The sequence below is a fragment of the Mytilus galloprovincialis genome, chromosome 11, assembly GCF_965363235.1.
Source record: "Mytilus galloprovincialis chromosome 11, xbMytGall1.hap1.1, whole genome shotgun sequence".
Taxonomy (NCBI): Eukaryota; Metazoa; Mollusca; class Bivalvia; order Mytilida; family Mytilidae; genus Mytilus; species Mytilus galloprovincialis.
The window spans coordinates 15573783-15591587 of NC_134848.1; the positions used below are offsets into that span (position 1 = coordinate 15573783).

The following is a 17805-nucleotide window of genomic DNA, read 5'->3' on the forward strand; positions in this document are numbered from 1 at the left end:
TTCTTGTGTACAGTTAGCTACACAGTCCTAATTATGTTCGCCCATCTTATGATGCAAATTCAAGATGTTGGTTAACCCAGAAACCATGCATGTTTGTATGTATGCCATGTATTTCATTAAGAACACCCCCGCTAGTTTAAATGTAAAGGAGGAAATTTAACACACGCTAACGTCATAGATTAATGTGATCATTTATCTACCAAGTTCTCCCGCCTGGCTTTTACATGTAAACAAATAGACCAAACGGGCTTATTTATAAAAAAGAAGATGTGGTATGATTGCCAATGAGACAACTGTCAAATAGAGACCAAAATGACACAGACATTAACAACTATAGGTCACCTTACGGCCTTCAACAATGAGCAAATCCCATACCGCATAGTCAGCTATAAAAGGACCCGATATGACAATTTAAAACAATTCAAACGAGAATACTAACGGCCTTATTTGTATAAAAAATGAACGAGAAACAAATATGTAACACATAAACAATCGACAACCACTGAATTACAAGCTCCTGACTTGGGACAGCCACATACATAAATAATGTGGCGGGGTTAACATCTAATCAGGATCCCAACCCTCCCCCTAACCTGGGACAGTGGTTAACAGTAGTATAAAGAACGAACTATAAAAATCAGATGGACAAAAATAAGGTCACATAATTTATAAAATACAATAAGAGAATATCTATTGTAGATACCTGTTGGATACTGGCTTTACAACGAGTTTCAGAAAAATTACACGTCTGATTTTGGACATCACGATGCCCTGATTGGTGAATATAAAAATACAAGTGGATTTACACAACAGCTTCTCTCAGATTCTTGTAAGCTTTTCTTCTTTACTTAATGTTATTGAATTTAAAAAAGGGATAACGTGAACGTGCATGCGTAGAATGACTCTACATGAAGGTAACAACGAAAAACGCAGAAATAAACTTTTGTAATCCAGTGTCAAAGTAAGATACATATGATTGAAGGTCTGAGAAGGGTTTAATGAATAGAAAATAATAGCTTTAAAGTGCATAAAAAGGCCCAAAGATAAAGAACAGCCAGGATTAATGGGTACTTAGATATAAGCAATAGAAAATAAGGGTTACAAAGAATAGAGAATAAAGAAATAAAGGCAACAGTAGTATACCGCTGTTCGAAAGTCATAAATCGATTGAGAAAAAACAAATCCGGGTTACAAACCAAAAATGAGGGAAACACATCAAATATGGAAACAAAAAGTTTGTGTGAAAAACAATTTTTCAAAGTTATGGAATGAATAACAAACAACTAACTCCCTATTCAGTCCTTTATAATAGTGTTGACAAGATCGCTTTAGGACAAGCATGATTTTTGTCGCTTTATCAGTAGCTTTGGTAATCTTTAAGTCTCTTAAATTACAAGTGCCATCAAATCAAGTGTAATAACACTTGAAAAATAGATGTGTCCGGGTTTAAAACAGTAAATTTAAAAGACGGTGATTATATGGGTTAAAAAATATATATAAAAAGAAAACCCAATTGTTTGTCAATGGTACTCAATTGGCCGTTTCAGAATCTTAAGCATCATGGGTAATTTCATTGTTCGTACCCAAAATGAAAATAACGTCACGTCATTGGTTAAATTTCCATTGTTTATGACATTTTCAACCAATCAGGACGTTTTGGTGTACACTTTTGAAAATATTAGCCAGGATGCATTACATTCTGAAACGGCGAATTGTTATCAAGTGGTCTATATCAATTATGCTCAATTCGTTTTAAAAGAATTTCAGTAGTATAGTCCTAAAATGCATTTTTTAGTTGTATTTTAAATTGTTTAATAAGTGGTTGTCGTTAGTTGCCGTCTGGCATGAACATGACGTCTTCTGCTTTTTCGTGGTTTGTTATTGTTTTGGCGTGGTGACCTCTATAACATTTCGATTTGGTCTTATGTCTCTATAAATACAGTGGAATCGATATAAATAATACTTAAAGCATATGTGTTTCCGAGTTAATCTTGGAGGCAGTGATATCTCGTGGTTTGAAAATTTAATTTTGAAATAAAACCAACTTTCTACCAATTTTTATTTGACTTTAGATAAAGGGGTTGTTATTGATTCACAGTTAGTTACAAAAGTACTCTAGCAGTGTGTTTCTATATTGCCTTTTCAGTGGAAGGGAGATAGAAGTGGGATATTATCCCGCGTTCCCGAAAAAATACCCTCTAATTAAAAAAATTAATCATTCATTCAAGTCCCTCAAAAAATAAAAACCCAATCCTGACTTCCCGATAAAAGTTCTCCCGCTTTTCATGTGAGGATCAAATGCTTTGATGAGTACATAAAACGCCAATTGCTAAAGCTAGGCTTTAAACAGAGACGAAAAGCCATAATGACATTCCTATCGACAAGACGTAGTTGTAAACATCCCTTTCCCTTGTACAATATAAAATTGAGAAAGGAAATGGGAAATATGGAAGTATACATCAAATAATTGAAAATAATCTTCTATGTTTCCCCAAGAAATCTCTTATCAATTATAAAAGAAAACCCACGCGAAATACTTTCGTAGACTTCCGAGGTTTATCATTGATAACTTAAGTTTATGACCAAATAAGTTTACACATTACGAACTTCCCTTTATGTTAGTAATGTGGTAACTAACTTTTTAAAGACTAACTTTGTAATAACGTTCAAATCAATTGAAATAACACTTGAAACATATATATAAATATATATATGTATTCGGATGGGTATAAAACAGTAAATCTTACAAACACGGTTGATATCTACTGGGTTAACAAGTGCATTTGATAAAAAATATAACCCATTTCAACAAATCAGTCATTTAGTGTTTGTCAATGGTTCTCAAGTGGTTTCGAATAAAATTGAGAATGGAAATGGGGAATGTGTCAAAGAGACAACCCGACCAAATAAAAAACAACAGCAGAGGGTCACCAACAGGTCTTCAATTTAGCGAGAAATTCCCGCACCCGGAGGCGTCCCTCAGCTGGCCCCTAAACAAATATATACTAGTCCAGTGATAATGAACGCCATACTAATTTCCAAATTGTACACAAGAAACTAAAATTAAAATAATACAAGACTAACAAAGGCCAGAGGCTCCTGACTTGGGACAGGCGCAAAAATGCGGCGGGGTTAAACATGTTTGTGAGATCTCAACCCTCCCCCTATACCTCTAACCAATGTAGAAAAGTAAACGCATAACAATACGCACATTAAAATTCAGTTCAAGAGAAGTCCGAGTCTGATGTCAGAAGATGTAACCAAAGAAAATAAACAAAATGACAATAATACATAAATAACAACAGACTACTAGCAGTTAACTGACATGCCAGCTCCAGACTTCAATTAAACTGACTGAAAGATTATGATTTCATCATATGAACATCAGGCACAATCCTTCCCGTTAGGGGTTTAGTATCATACCATCATAACATATATGAGAAGAACATAACCCGTGTCATGCCAATAACTGTTTTTAGAATAAATGTGTTTAGTTCCGATGCAAAGACCTTATCAGTGACTCAATATTAACGCCAACATATGCAATCTTTAATGACTTGACAACAGTATCGTAATTATATTGTTTCTTAATAAGTCTATTCAAAGGTTTTGTAAGTTTCTGAGTTGAATACTGACACCTTTGTGCTTTATAAAGAATATTTCCATAAAAAATTGGATGTGAAATACCTGAACGTATTAGAAGTCTGCACGTTGAGCTATATTTACGAATGATGTCTTTATACCGATGATAAAATTTAGTAAATGTTTTGACTAGTTTGTGATATCGAAAACCCTGGTGTAATAATTTTTCAGTAATACATAAATTTCTCTCGTTAAAATCTAAAACATTGTTACATACACGAGCGAATCGTACAAGTTGAGATATATAAACACCGTAAGATGGTGACAAGGGAACGTCACCATCTAAAAACGGATAATTAACGATAGGAAATGAAAAATCATCCCTTTTATCATAAATTTTAGTATTCAGCTTTCCATTAGTGATATATATATCAAGATCGAGAAAAGGGCAGTGGTCATTGTTAGTATTAGCTTTATTTAAAGTAAGTTCAACAGGATAAATTTCATTAATATACATACTGAAGTCGTCATTATTGAGAGCCAAAATATCATCGAAATATCTAAAAGTATTATTAAATTTGTTTATCAGATGTTGTTTCGATGGGTCTTTGCTTATTTTTGTCATAAATTGTAACTCATAACAATACAAAAACAGGTCCGCAATAAGTGGTGCACAGTTAGTCCCCATTCGAATTCCGATAATCTGACGATATACGGAATCCCCAAAGCGAACAAAAATGTTATCTAGTAAAAATTCAAGGGCATATATAGTATCAAAGCATGTCCAATTAACATAGTTTTTTTGTTTATTGCTACTAAAAAATGACCTAAAAGAGTTTGAACATATACATTCACATTCTGATTTTTTGAATGCCCATTTAATTAGGTGTGTGAATTTTTTCTTAATGAGAATGTGAGGCAATGTGGTATACAGGGTAGAAAAATCAAAACTTTGAACAGATTCAAAATCACCAATATAAGCATGCAATTTATCAAGTACTTCCAACGAGTTCTTGACACTCCAAAAGTAATTTATTCCTCTATTTTCGAAGGCCTTATTTGAACAATTTATTATCAGGTTTTTAATTGTACCAAGTGTGCTGGTAAGAAGAATAGACAATTTAGTAGTTGAACAATGGCTTGAAGACGAAATAAATCTATATTTGTAAGGGGTTTTGTGTAGCTTTCGAAATTTGAAAAAAATAGGCAGGACAGGAGTTTTAAGTAAAAAAAAAGGCAGGATGAGACGCTTGCAAAAAAAAGTCAGGATAAACTAAAAAAAAAAAAAAAAAAAAAGGCAGGACCGAACAGAGTGAAAAATAAAAAGTCAGGACAGAGATTACAGCTGAAAAAAATGCAGGACATAATTTTTCATCCTAGCCCCCCCATAAAAATCAAATGGTAGCTCCCTTATGGGCATTAGGTTTTCTAGTCTGTGCATCCGTGCGTCCGTTCGTTTGATCGTTCGTTCGTTCGTTCGTTCGTCCGTCCGTCCGTCCGTCCGTACCGCTTCAGGTTAATGTTTTTGGTCAAGGTAGTTCTTGATGAAGTTGAAGTCCAGTCAACTCGAAACTTAGTAAATATAATACCGATGTTGCATCCGTGTACTATGGACACATTCTTGTTTCCACAGTTTTACCTATTGTGATATATATGCAACTGGTATGACCCCTACAATAGTAAACATTTCAAAGAAAACAGTAGGCAGAATACAGATAGTCTTTATATTAAAGTAGTATAATCGTAGTTTACATGTAGATAAACCCCTTCAATAGTAAAAAATTCAAAGAAAACAGTAGACAGAATACAGATAGTATCTATATTAAAGTAGTATAATCGTAGTTTACACGTAGGTAAACTCGAAAAATAATTGTCCTCTCTAAGGAGGTATGATCATGATAATAGTTGTTGTTCTTGCGATCTAAACACCATGATATGGAGAACGCTGTAATTGCCTTATTTATTTTTCATTTTTGTTATCTATCATACGATTGGTTGTACTTGTGCATGGTTCAAATCGGAAGTCTTATCTATGACGAAAAGTCAGTCTGATGACGGAATCAATATCCGGACTCCTTTTTTTGTCGTTTTTCTCCCAAAATAACTCAATCTGAATAATCATAAGAATGGATGACAAATGCGACAGTCACTATGCATGCTACCTTTAGAACATTGAGGCATGATGATTAATTTATCGAGGAAGGAAGAGAAGCGACACACAATATGAGGTCTTCTCGTTTAATAGTATAGATACATCTTAAAGACATATATATTGGGTTGAAATAATTTTCAAGGACACCCAATTTAAAACATGCTTTCATTTTGTAAATCAAGTGTAATCTAACCAATTTCAAAAACCACTTAAAACATTGGTATATCCAAGTTTAAAACAGTAAATGCATAATGGTTTTAAACATAAAAAATAAGTTTTTAATTGATTATTAAACAAGTGTTTGTTAATAATTTGCTAAATCGGTTTCAGGGAATTCAAGCAGTATATAATTTCTGAAACATTTTTTTGTATCGATCTTCAAAAAATCTTTTCATAATGGGTTGTCGTCCAAAATAGAAATCATATCGTCTGCTTTATAATGATTTGCTACGGTTTGTTTTATTCTTGTATCTGAAATTCTATAACATTTCAATTTGGTCTCATTTCCCAATCAATACGAGGACATTGGTTTAAATAATACTAATTATTTCCGGGTTAGAAAAAGTAAATCTTTATAAACAATGATATAAACCAGGATAAGACAAATTAATTAAAGATAAAAATCCATATCAACTAAACATACATTTGCATGAATATAAATCAGCTGTTTGTAATTGGTACACAGTTAGTTTCAAAAGAACTCTAGTAGTGTAGTTCTATTATGACTTTGTATGTGAGGAGAAATTGTTTTGTAAGGTACTTAACGAAACACAAAATACGTAATATTCGAAGTCAATACCAATTTCTTAAATCAACGTAAACAGAGAGACTGAAAATCTTATAACGTACATATAGGATTGAAAAGATAGTCAACTGGTGTGTTTTACTTATCATTTCTTTTTCATGTACATCAAATGTTTGAAAATAACTTCTGGGGTTCGTGTTACTTATTTTTTAGTTTTCTATGTTGTGTTATGTGTTCTATTGTTTGTCTGTTTGTCTTTTTCATTTTTAGCCATAGCGTTGTCAGTTTATTTTCGATTTATGTGTTTGACTGTTTCTCTGGTATCTTTTGTCCCTCTTTTCTAAGTTTTCCAAGAATGTGTTATAAATTAAAAAAAAAGTCCCACATGCAATACTAATATAGATTTACTAGGGTTGAATATCGGTAAACTTAAGTTTATGACCCATAAGTTATTAACATTTCCTATTCCCGTACGTCAGTAACTGTTGTAATGTGTCGTCATTAAAATTACAAGTACAGTCAAATCAATTGAAATAGCACTTCCAACATGTGTCCGGGTTGGTTTAAAACAATAAATCTTAAAGACATATAGTTCTACAGGGTTAATTATCTCTTTTTTGGGTAATATTATACTTCAACTTTTGCATGAATTTGTAATAACACTTGAAAAATATGTGACCGACTGGGTTTAAAACAATAATTCTTAAAGACATATAGTTCTACGGGGTTAATTATCTCTTTTTCGGGTAAAATTTCCATGAATTTGTAATAACACTTCAAACATGTGTGTCCGGCTTGATTTAAAACAGTAAAACAGTAAAATGTGATTTAGTTAATCACCCATTTTTCTTGTACAATATCTTCTCACGTTTCCAAGAACTTTTATGAATTAAAACAAAAATCCCAAAACAAAATACTTCCATGGATTTACGAGGTTAGGACACCGGTTAACTTTAATTTATGACCTATTGGTTTTGCAAAAGTTTTAATCTGGTATCTATGATGAGTTAATTTAACAATCCGAATTCGTACACATGTACAATGCAATTTCAACCGGTATTTTAGTATTTTAAATTTCGAATAAATCAACACTTGAAAATACATGCTGATATCCGTATGTTTAAAAAACAGCAAATTTTAAAGACGTTGTTGAGTTCTACGGGGTTTAAAGTATATTTGAATAGATAGCAAAGCCAATTTCAACTCACCCTTTTATTTGATTATTAATCAAGGGTTTGTCAATGGTTATCAATTGGTTTCGAAGTATTTAAAGGTGTATTTCTATAATTGTTTAATTTATATAAGGTAGAAATATATTTGAACTGCCAATAGTTTAATGTGCTTTTATGGGATGTGTTTTGGTTTAAAACAGTAAATCTTTAAGATGTAGATACAAACGGATTGAGAAAACAGTTTAAGGTAAATCCTTTTAATTGATTTTAAATCAAGTGTTTGTAATATTGAGAATGGAAATGGGGAATGTGTCAAAGAGACAAAAACCTGAAAAAAGAGTAGACAACAGCCGAAGGCCACCAATTGGTCTTCAATGAAACTCCCGCACCCGGAGGCGCCATATCATCAGCTCCCTAGACAGAACTTTGATACCGACATGATTGAAAATAAATGTTTCTTGAATTATTCCTTTATGAGTTATTTAGAAACTTTGGTTTCCCCTCCATCAGGCAAAGTTGACCTGTCCTGGTATCTATGAAGAGTTTATTTAGCTAGATTTGGTTATTTTGTATTTTCTTTTGGTCATAAAGCTCTCCAACCGATCGGTTCAGTGATAATCCTTGACTTTTAAATGAGCGTTTCTGGTGAAGGTTAACATTGAAAAGTGCTTCCTATCTAGATATAGGAAGTTGTGGTATGAGTGCCAATGAGTCAACTCTCCATCCAAGCAACAATTTATAAAAGAAAACCATTATAGGTCAAGGTATGGCCTTCAACACAGAGCCTTGGCTCACACCGAAAAGCAAGATATAAAGGGCCCCAAAAATTACAAGAGACAAACCATTAAAAACGAGAAAACCAACGGTCTAATCTATATAAAATTGAGAAACGAAAAACACGTATGATCTACATAAACAAACTTTGCATCGAATTTATAAAGAGTTGTTTAATTTTATTTTTTTTGAATAATGAGTTTGGTGAATATTGATGAGAAATGATCAACACATGTATGCAACCAGTTGGCACCCTTTTTTAGTACATTACGTCCATTCACGAAAAATTGACGCATAAATTGTTTGTCGTATGTGTTATTTTTTTCTTTCATAATTTAGGCTGTAGGTTTTCTTGTTTAAACATTTTGTTATGTCGATGCTTTTCATAGCTGACAATGCAGTATGAGTTTTGGTCAGTGTTGAAAGCCGTCAGGTGACCCATGGTTGCGCTTGCATCATGGAATCAATATTCTTCCTTTTAGTACATCTTTATAAAATTTCTCTAAAGCTGACAACAATATACCTCTTCTTACAGCAATATATTATGGAACACAATTTAAGTACATAGCCGTAGAGATCAATACCACTATAAATCGGAAGACAACCGGATATGCTACTGGAATACCTTTGGTGGAATTATGGGAAACATTCATTAACGATCAGGTGAGATATAGTTCTAATTCCGATTGATGTATATTTAACAGTAATGTTCACAGAAAAGAACATCTGCTCCTTACAATTCCTTTCTTAATTGATAAAAAATACATTAAAATATCAAGAAACAATCTGATCGCCATAAAAGACTTTTACTCGTAGAAGTTTTATAAAAACATACAGTAAGAATACACCAAGAACATTATTAAGATTACATACACGGTAAAAGATACATTAAAATGTCAACTAACAATCTGATCGCCATAAAAAAGCTTTTACTTGTAGAATGTTTGTAAAAGCATACATTAAGAATTCACCAAGAACATTACTCGGGTTAAATTCCAAGTACACAATAAAAGATACATTAAATTGTCAAGTGAAATCCGAACGCCATAAAATTACGTTTACTTGTAGAATTTTTGTAAAAGCATACAATGGGAATACACCAAGAACATTGTTGAGTTTACATTAAAGGTTCACAGTTCTTAAAAGTATTATCTAAAAACTAAAGTTTTCTTTTGGTACAGGTCTCAACAATGCCGACTGGTCTTAAAGGCGGATTCCAACTGACATTCCAAACATGGCACTGGTTTTATGTACAGAAGGTAAGAGCAACTAAATAAGCCTTTTATGGTGACTATGACATATTGTATACGCGAGACAGGTGTTTCACTTATCAGTGACTCCAATCAACTAAAGTACGCAGTTGAAGAGCATTGATGACCCAAAGATCCGAAGGGGTTTAATGAAGTCTATTCCCGGAGGGGGGGGGGGGGGTTGCACATCCTTAGTATTAAGTTTTATTAATATGCAGTTAAAGTGATGACTTCTGGGCTGGTGATTAATCACTCATACCATATAATAAATTGTAAAATGGCCAAGCATGACAAATTGTAAATCAATTAAAACGAGAAATCCAACATACTGATTTACGCTAGAACAATAATCGACAGACAGCAACCAGCTAAAATAACCGAATTAAAAATGTTTTGATAACTTTGCTTCTCCATGTATTGTAGAGTTTAGCGGACAATGCAGTGCAAGGAATCATTATAGGAGTGACCTTGGCCTTTCCTATCCTGACCTTGACAACCATGAATGTAATAATCGGATTTTTTGCAACCATGTCAATATGTTGTACAACAATTTGTGTTATTGGAGTTATTCCCCTTGCTGGTTGGAAACTAGGAGTAAGTATAAGTAGCTTTCGCGTAGATACTTGTTTTTTTATTAATGAATCATTGATAAAAAACGCTTTTGATCTTTGTTGTTATGACATTTTGAGAAAATGTTTTTCTAAAAAACAGAAACAATTAAAAACAACTTTATAAACTGAATGGTTCTGAATAGATTTTCTCTATTGACCTTCACCAGGAACATTTTAAGCGGAAAATATGAAGCCGAAGATGTATAAAAATAGATACAGCTTCTGAATCAGTAATTGTATAATATGGGATGATTTTTTACATCGCTAAAATGTCATAATTTTCCATAGACTTTGTTATCAATAATTGAATAACTTTACTGGTATTTTGAATTTAATTTTACATTTTTTTTAAATTCATTTCAGTTATTAGTTTCTTTGAACATGTGTATTGTCGTCGGTTTAGCTGTGGATTATGTTGTGCATTTGGCGGAAGGATATCACCTATCACTACACAAGGATCGATTAAATAGAACACGTGACATGCTGGAAGAAATGGCAACATCCGTGTTTTCAGGTGCATGTACAACATTGGGCGCATCGTGTTTTATGTTTTTTGCAATGGTACAATTTTTTCTGCAGTTTGGGATATTTTTATTTTGCACAATTGGATTTTCCCTGTTTTTCTCCCTCGGATTGTTTACACTACTAATGGGAATGCTTGGTCCCGAGAACAACACAGGGTGTTTGAAAACATTGTTTGCCAAGTGCAGAAATAAATTGAAAAAGACAGAGAAGACGGAAAAGACGGAAACAGATTCAGAAATAACATTGAACCAGTCGATGTCAGCGTCAACAATAAGTGCTGCTGGATCACAAAACAAATTAATTCAGTCACAGGTTCCGCCGCACGTGTCACGCATTAACGTTAACGGTTTTGACAACAAAAATGTATGAATTGGAGCATGTAATCATAACTAAAGATTTGTTTTAGATAGTTTAGCAAACTATTGTACCACAAAACTTTTGAAAAGAAACTGTGATAAGATATATATTCCGTGCTTAAGGTCAAACTTTCCTTTTAAGGATTAGGGTCGTGAATTGTACTACAATGTTCGGAAAAGAGAGAGTATGATAAGGTGATTCTGTTTAATTTATAAATTTAGTATTAGCCGTTTCAGAATCTTAAGAATCATGGGTAATTTCATTGTTCGTACCCCAAAATGAAAATAACGCCACGTCATTAGTTAAATTTCCATTGTTTATGACATTTTTAACCAATCAGGACGTTGTGGTGTACACTTTTGAAAATATTACCCAGGATGCATTAGATTCTGAAACGGCGAATCGGAGAATCTCAAAACTCTTGAAACAATAATGTTTTGAAAGAAGCCTTTCAAGATTTAAATTTATAACTCATCCTCATTAGTGTCTTTTATGTATCATAGACAAAACATATAATGTCCCATTTTAGACAAAACATTAATGTAACATTTTAGACAAAACATAAAATGTAACATTTTAGACAAAACATAAAATGTAACATTTTAAACAAAACATAAAATGTAACATTTTAGACAAAACGTATAATGTAACATTTTAAACAAAACATGAAATGCAACATTTTAGACAAAACATTAAATGTAACATTAAGATATAACAATAGATGTAACATTTTAGAAATAGTATTTAATGTAATCTACCATTCAAAGCATAAAATGTTAAATTAAGACAAACATAAAATGTTCATTCAATGTACCATTGTAGACATATAAACACTAGATGATATTATTATATATATATATAAACATAGAATGTAACATTAAAGACATAACATAGAACATGACATACGATGAAGTATTTTAGACATAACAAAAAATGTAACATTTTAGAAGTCCCATGAAAAATATTCTACTTTTTCTTTAATTAGGTATGTTCTTTAGGTGAAAAAAATTCCCATTCAGCGTTTCGTATGACTAAAAGGAAAAGCCCAAGTTCATGGGACAAAATAGACCATTTAATTTTCGAAATAGATGCTGGTATACTTCAATTTAATCTGATTAAAAAGCAGAACACGTGTCAAAGCTTAGAATATGATCTGACAAACGCTTCGTGCTACTTTCTGTTCAGATAATTGTTTTATATCAGCCAATGAAATTTCAATCTTCAAATTGTTGACAGTGTGTTATTATCCGATAAAAGCCAGAGCATCTTAAAAGTTGTTTAAAACCGAAAGTAGAAAGGGGCCTTTTCATATTCTTGTAATCAAAGCTTGACAAATGGATCTGCATTTCAGTCAGCTTGATCCCAATTCTTCTTTTCAGAATCTTATGCATTCTGGGTAATATTTTCAAAAGCGTACACCAAAGCATCATCATTGGTTAAACACGTCCTAAACAATGGACATTCAACCAATGACGTGACGTTATTTTTATTTTTGGGTACAAACAATTGAATTACCCACAGTCCTTTAGTTTCTGAAACGGCCAATTCTTCTACGTTTCAAAAACTTCGAATTTAACCCTGCTCGTGAAATAAACACTGGGCTAATAGGCATACTCTTTTAAGCAAATGTAGATACATTGTTTCCTAGATTAGGTGGACACTGTTTAAGATATATGTACAATACATGTGTAAAAAAGTGTTAAAACATGTAGAGAGAATATCAATCTCCGGCGCAGAGCTCAAATACGTTCCGTACTTACTTCGTATCACTACACTTAATATGACTGTAGTAGACTAAGTTTACAGAAAGGAAAAACGCTATACGGAGAAAATATATGCATAAATAGTCGCTATCTCGATTGGTGCTGAATTTGAAATGTATATATATGAGGGTCTGGATGAGGGTCCTTTATTTCTTTGTTCTTATAAATCCACCATAATTCTCAATTCACTATTTATTTTGTCCGTTTTCTCTTTTTTTATATATATATCTTAAACACCCCATTTTTCTTTATTCTTATTTTTTGTCTTTTAATCTGTACTTTTTGCACATTATCCCCTATTTTGAAAACCCCATCCACACCCTCATATATTTAATTTAATGATTTTTTTTAAAAAGAAATGTATTATTGTTATGTTATTTGTATATATTATATCGTTAATAATGAATCATTATTATTATTTTTTATAACATTGTAAATAAGTAATTTAGATAGTAGAAAATACGTAATTGTATCCCCTGTAATCGAAGCAGTAGCGAAACATAGGGGGCGCTTCTATTGACGTACGTCGTCGTTCGTTAATTTGCAACACTTTGAGAATGGCTATAATTCCATCAAGTTTTATAAAATTCTTTTTTAGTATACGTAGTTGTTCAATTGCAATTTTGAAATTTTAAATACAATCAAATTTGACGATAATCCAGTCTTTAACCGATTCCTTTGGCGAATATTTACAAAATTGTGTTATGCAATTCTAAAGGAATACCTGCCAACTTTAACGATTTAGGCGAGTACTACACGATTTTGACACTTTGCCACGATTGCACGATCGTGATTGTGATAAAACCTCCAAAAAACGATTTTGTGAAAATCTACACAAAAATATGATTGTTCCCGATTTTGAACTGTCCCAAAAGGAAGACAATTGTGATCAGCCAATAAAATTTTGTGTTTCTCATGATCAAAATTAATAAGCCAATCAAAAACGTTTTCTCTCAAGGTTATTCTAACGTGCTAGATTTTGAACTTGAGTTGTATTCCTCTGTGTCAGTCAGAGTTGTAAAATCGAAAGCATGGCAGATGAATTTCATCTGCAGGGAGGTTCCTTTACAGCTTAAGAATAAAAGCATAGCTGATCGACAAAATTCAATGATGCAGTACCACCATAAAGATAAAAGATAGTAGTTTATCAACTAATTTATTGACATTACACTTGCTGTAACATATGTATTTTTTGTATTCAATTAAATTACCAAACCATTTTAAGTACAATGCACTATTCTTCATTTTTCACAAGGACCAAACAAACAGGTTCGAAACAATCCCGCTAATGAGGGATATCCCTTATATGAGGGACTGTTCCTAAGACAAGGAGTCATTTTACTGTTGTAAAAAGAGATGTTTTAATAAACTTAAAAGTGGGAAAATTTATTAACAACATTTCTAAATAAGGGGTCCAATTATTTTTAATGATAAAGAAAAAAATGGCCTGGACCATTATAAAATTCTTGAAAAGTTTTGACCATATAATACCAGATAGATATATAGTTCTATAGGAAAAGTTTCTTCAGATAATAAAAATATGTGCTCATTTGTACTTAAAAGTGTTTTTTAATGTCCTTACATTGAGGGGTTACCCCTCTTTGGGGTGTTGTTCCAACCAGATAAAGGTCTTTATGTGCATAATTTTAAATTGGAAAAGTCAACAATCGTCATTTAATATCCTTACACAAGAAAATAAATCCTGGTCTTCTATTTACATGTTCATCATTCTACTGAATATAGTAACTAGAATCATGCAAATAAAATTTCAGAAAAATATGACACTTTTTCTAGACCACAAAACAGCACGCGCAAAATACGTCGCATAGAAAAATAGTTGTCGCGCACTAAAAACCCCATGGGGACTTTCAAAAGTTGGCAGATCATGATTAACGACGGAACAGTACTGTTTACCTTCAAATTTGTATTATATATTGATATCTATTTTAAAGAGAATATTAGTCCCACTATCTCATCGCCCTTCAAGAACTGATGCATTATTTTAAAGTTTAACAATATCGTATTCAAGTATATCATCTTAAGATAAATACTGCATGTACAAGCGATAAGTAGCTAAATCCGAAACAATCAAAGACTATCGACACAATAGATCATGTAAGTATGACTGTGATACTGTGCACGTGACATGACGTAACTTTTTAACTTCAAAGAGGAGGGGTGTTTTTTTTTTTAGTTTTTTAATGCTAACAATCAAATTTTTTTTTTTAATTTTATCAATTAAAGGTATGGGGGTAAATCTGCATTCAGACATTATTTTTGGTCATCTGCTCAATACGATTTTCCCCCATACAGTTGGGGGACAGAATTTTTTTTTGTAGGAAAATAAAACATACCCCCCTTGAAGTTAAATGGTCGTTCCATATCTTTTATAGTCAATCAAATATGAAATCAAATATTTAGAAAAAAGTGAGTTTTATTTCATCGATTTTTATACTTCTATGTTGTTTTTATATTTGTGATATTTGTATATTTATTAACATATATTTCACAAAGAGAGTGTTTCAATGTAATGTTGCTTTGGTAAGACAATCATACATGTAGCTTTACAGCATTTCTATGGAAGCATGCAAAGCAAACCATTGATCATACAGTTGGGGGACAGAATATTTTTGTAGGAAAATAAAACATACCCCCTTGAAGTTAAATGGTCGTTCCATATCTTTTATAGTCAATCAAATATTTAGAAAAAAAGTGAGTTTTATTTCATCGATTTTTATACTTCTATGTTTTTTTTTTATATATTTGTTATATTTGTTATATTTATTTAAGGAATGACTGTAATATTTTTTCTGTCTATGAAGAAATAACATAAAAAATGTAGTGCACACTGAATAACGCGCGTAGCGGGTTATTTAACAATATGCACCACATTTTTTTTATGTTATTTCGAATAAACAGAAAAAATATTATAGTCATATCTTATAATTCAATTCTAAATTCCATTTTCAACCGTAGAAAACCATGAAAAAACGTTGATGACGTCACGGTCACATGACTAAATTATGTCTATGGGCTGATAACAAAATAACGTCAGCCAATCAGAAGACGCGTTATATCCAACATTAAATTATAAACATATATTTCACAAAGAGAGTGTTTCAATGTAATGTTGCTTTGGTAAGACAATCATACATGTAGCTTTACAGCATTTCCACGACAGCATGCAAAGCAAACCATTGATCAACTTACTTGCTATGTTTGTTTGGGTGTTTGTAAACAACAGGTACGTAGTTTGTTTACTATATACTGGAATTTGATTGGGCAGTTAACATTAACTTCAATTCATGTCTAATCAAAACCCAGTATATATTGAAACTCCGCCTACCTATTATTTGCAAACATCCAAGCAAACATAGCAAGCAAGTTGATCAAAGTTTTGTTTTGCATGCTTTTATAGAGGAGCTTTAACTAAAACAAGGATACAGTATTGTTGTTTGTTTATAGACCAATCAGTGCTTTAATTGTAGTTTAATGAGACAATGACTTGCGTGCGCATGTCTGTCACAGTGTGAATGAATCAAATGAATAGGTACGCTGCGAGCAATTTGTATTTTGTGTCCCTGAAATTGCAAAAATACAAAAAAATAATTTCAAGCCTTTCAAAAAAATATATGTTAATTTCATTAATAAATGAACGTTCGAATTACCTTTATCCGGAAACTTTTATAAATAAAGGTTGCTTGTGATGTCACCCTCACCGTATATATATATACGGTGTTGCACCTAAAATTGCAATTTCACGCATACTGCTTTTGTCAAATTATGAATGATCAGGTTTTACACAAACAGACATTTTACACAAATTAACATCTTTGTTAAATTAATTGAGTAGCGAATGACTTTTTGGGTATAGCTATTTCTCATATATAAATAATTAATGAGAAGATCTCAAAATGAGGCCTTTAGACATTTTTGACGATTTGCACTTAATGAAAGTTTAATGCTAATGTGCAAATACATAAGACAAAATTCAAAGTGTTAAATGCTTGTGTCGTGCAATTTTTTTTTCTAACAAATTTCTAAATTGCCATCAGTATGTGTTATATGCTAAGTAATTTAAACGTGATACCCTTTTATATTTTTCTGATATTTTTTTTTTACATCTAACTTATTCTTAACTTAACAGATTGCGCACACGCGTCTGTGTGTGTATGAGTGTGTGAGAGTGTATATTTGGGAGTATTTTGAATGTAAATATAACAAAATAATGCATTTTTACTGTTATAAATGTTTGCTTAATTGTTGAATTAAATAAAGTTTTGTTAAAGTTGTGTATGAGAACTGTTTGATTTTGAGCGTTTCTAGTGGAAAGTAAATAGCACAATTACCGAACTCAAGGAAATATTCAAAACAGAAAGTCTATCAAATGACAAAAATCAAAAGCTCAGCGCACGGTGGAAACACTGTCATATTTCTGACTTAGTACAAGCATTTCCTTATGTACAAATAGTTAATTGAACCTGTTTTAATAGCTATCTAAACCTCTCATTTGAATGACTGTCATCAACGTGAGAAGTTTAGTTAGCAATAAAACCAGGTTTAATCCACCATTTTCTTCATAAGAAAATGCTTGTACCAAGTCAGGAATATTACAGTTGTTGTCCATTCGTTTGATGTGTTTGAGCTTTTGATTTTGACATTTTATTAGGGACTTCCATTTTAAATTTTCCTCGGAGTTCAGTACTTCTGTGATTTTATTTTTTATGCCCCACCTACGATAGTAGAGGGGCATTATGTTTTCTGGTCTGTGCGTCCGTTCGTTCGTTCGTCCGTCCGTCCGTTCGTTCGTTCGTCCGTCTGTCCCGCTTCAGGTTAAAGTTTTTGGTCAAGGTAGTTTTTGATGAAGTTGAAGT

General features: G+C 32.2%; 1 protein-coding gene across 2 annotated transcripts in view; it reads left to right on the forward strand.

The window, feature by feature from the left end:
• LOC143051730 (protein dispatched homolog 1-like) overlaps positions 1-17223 on the forward strand; it is a 60932-nt gene extending 43709 nt beyond the window's left edge. For both annotated transcript variants that reach the window (XM_076224643.1, XM_076224641.1), the window contains exons 7-11: positions 700-829; positions 8961-9088; positions 9607-9684; positions 10099-10269; positions 10650-17223. In XM_076224643.1, the coding sequence (XP_076080758.1) occupies positions 700-829; positions 8961-9088; positions 9607-9684; positions 10099-10269; positions 10650-11180 (1038 nt within the window). In that variant the 3' untranslated portion in view covers positions 11181-17223. The remainder of the gene's footprint in view (positions 1-699; positions 830-8960; positions 9089-9606; positions 9685-10098; positions 10270-10649) is intronic.
• Positions 17224-17805: the final 582 nt, after the last annotated feature.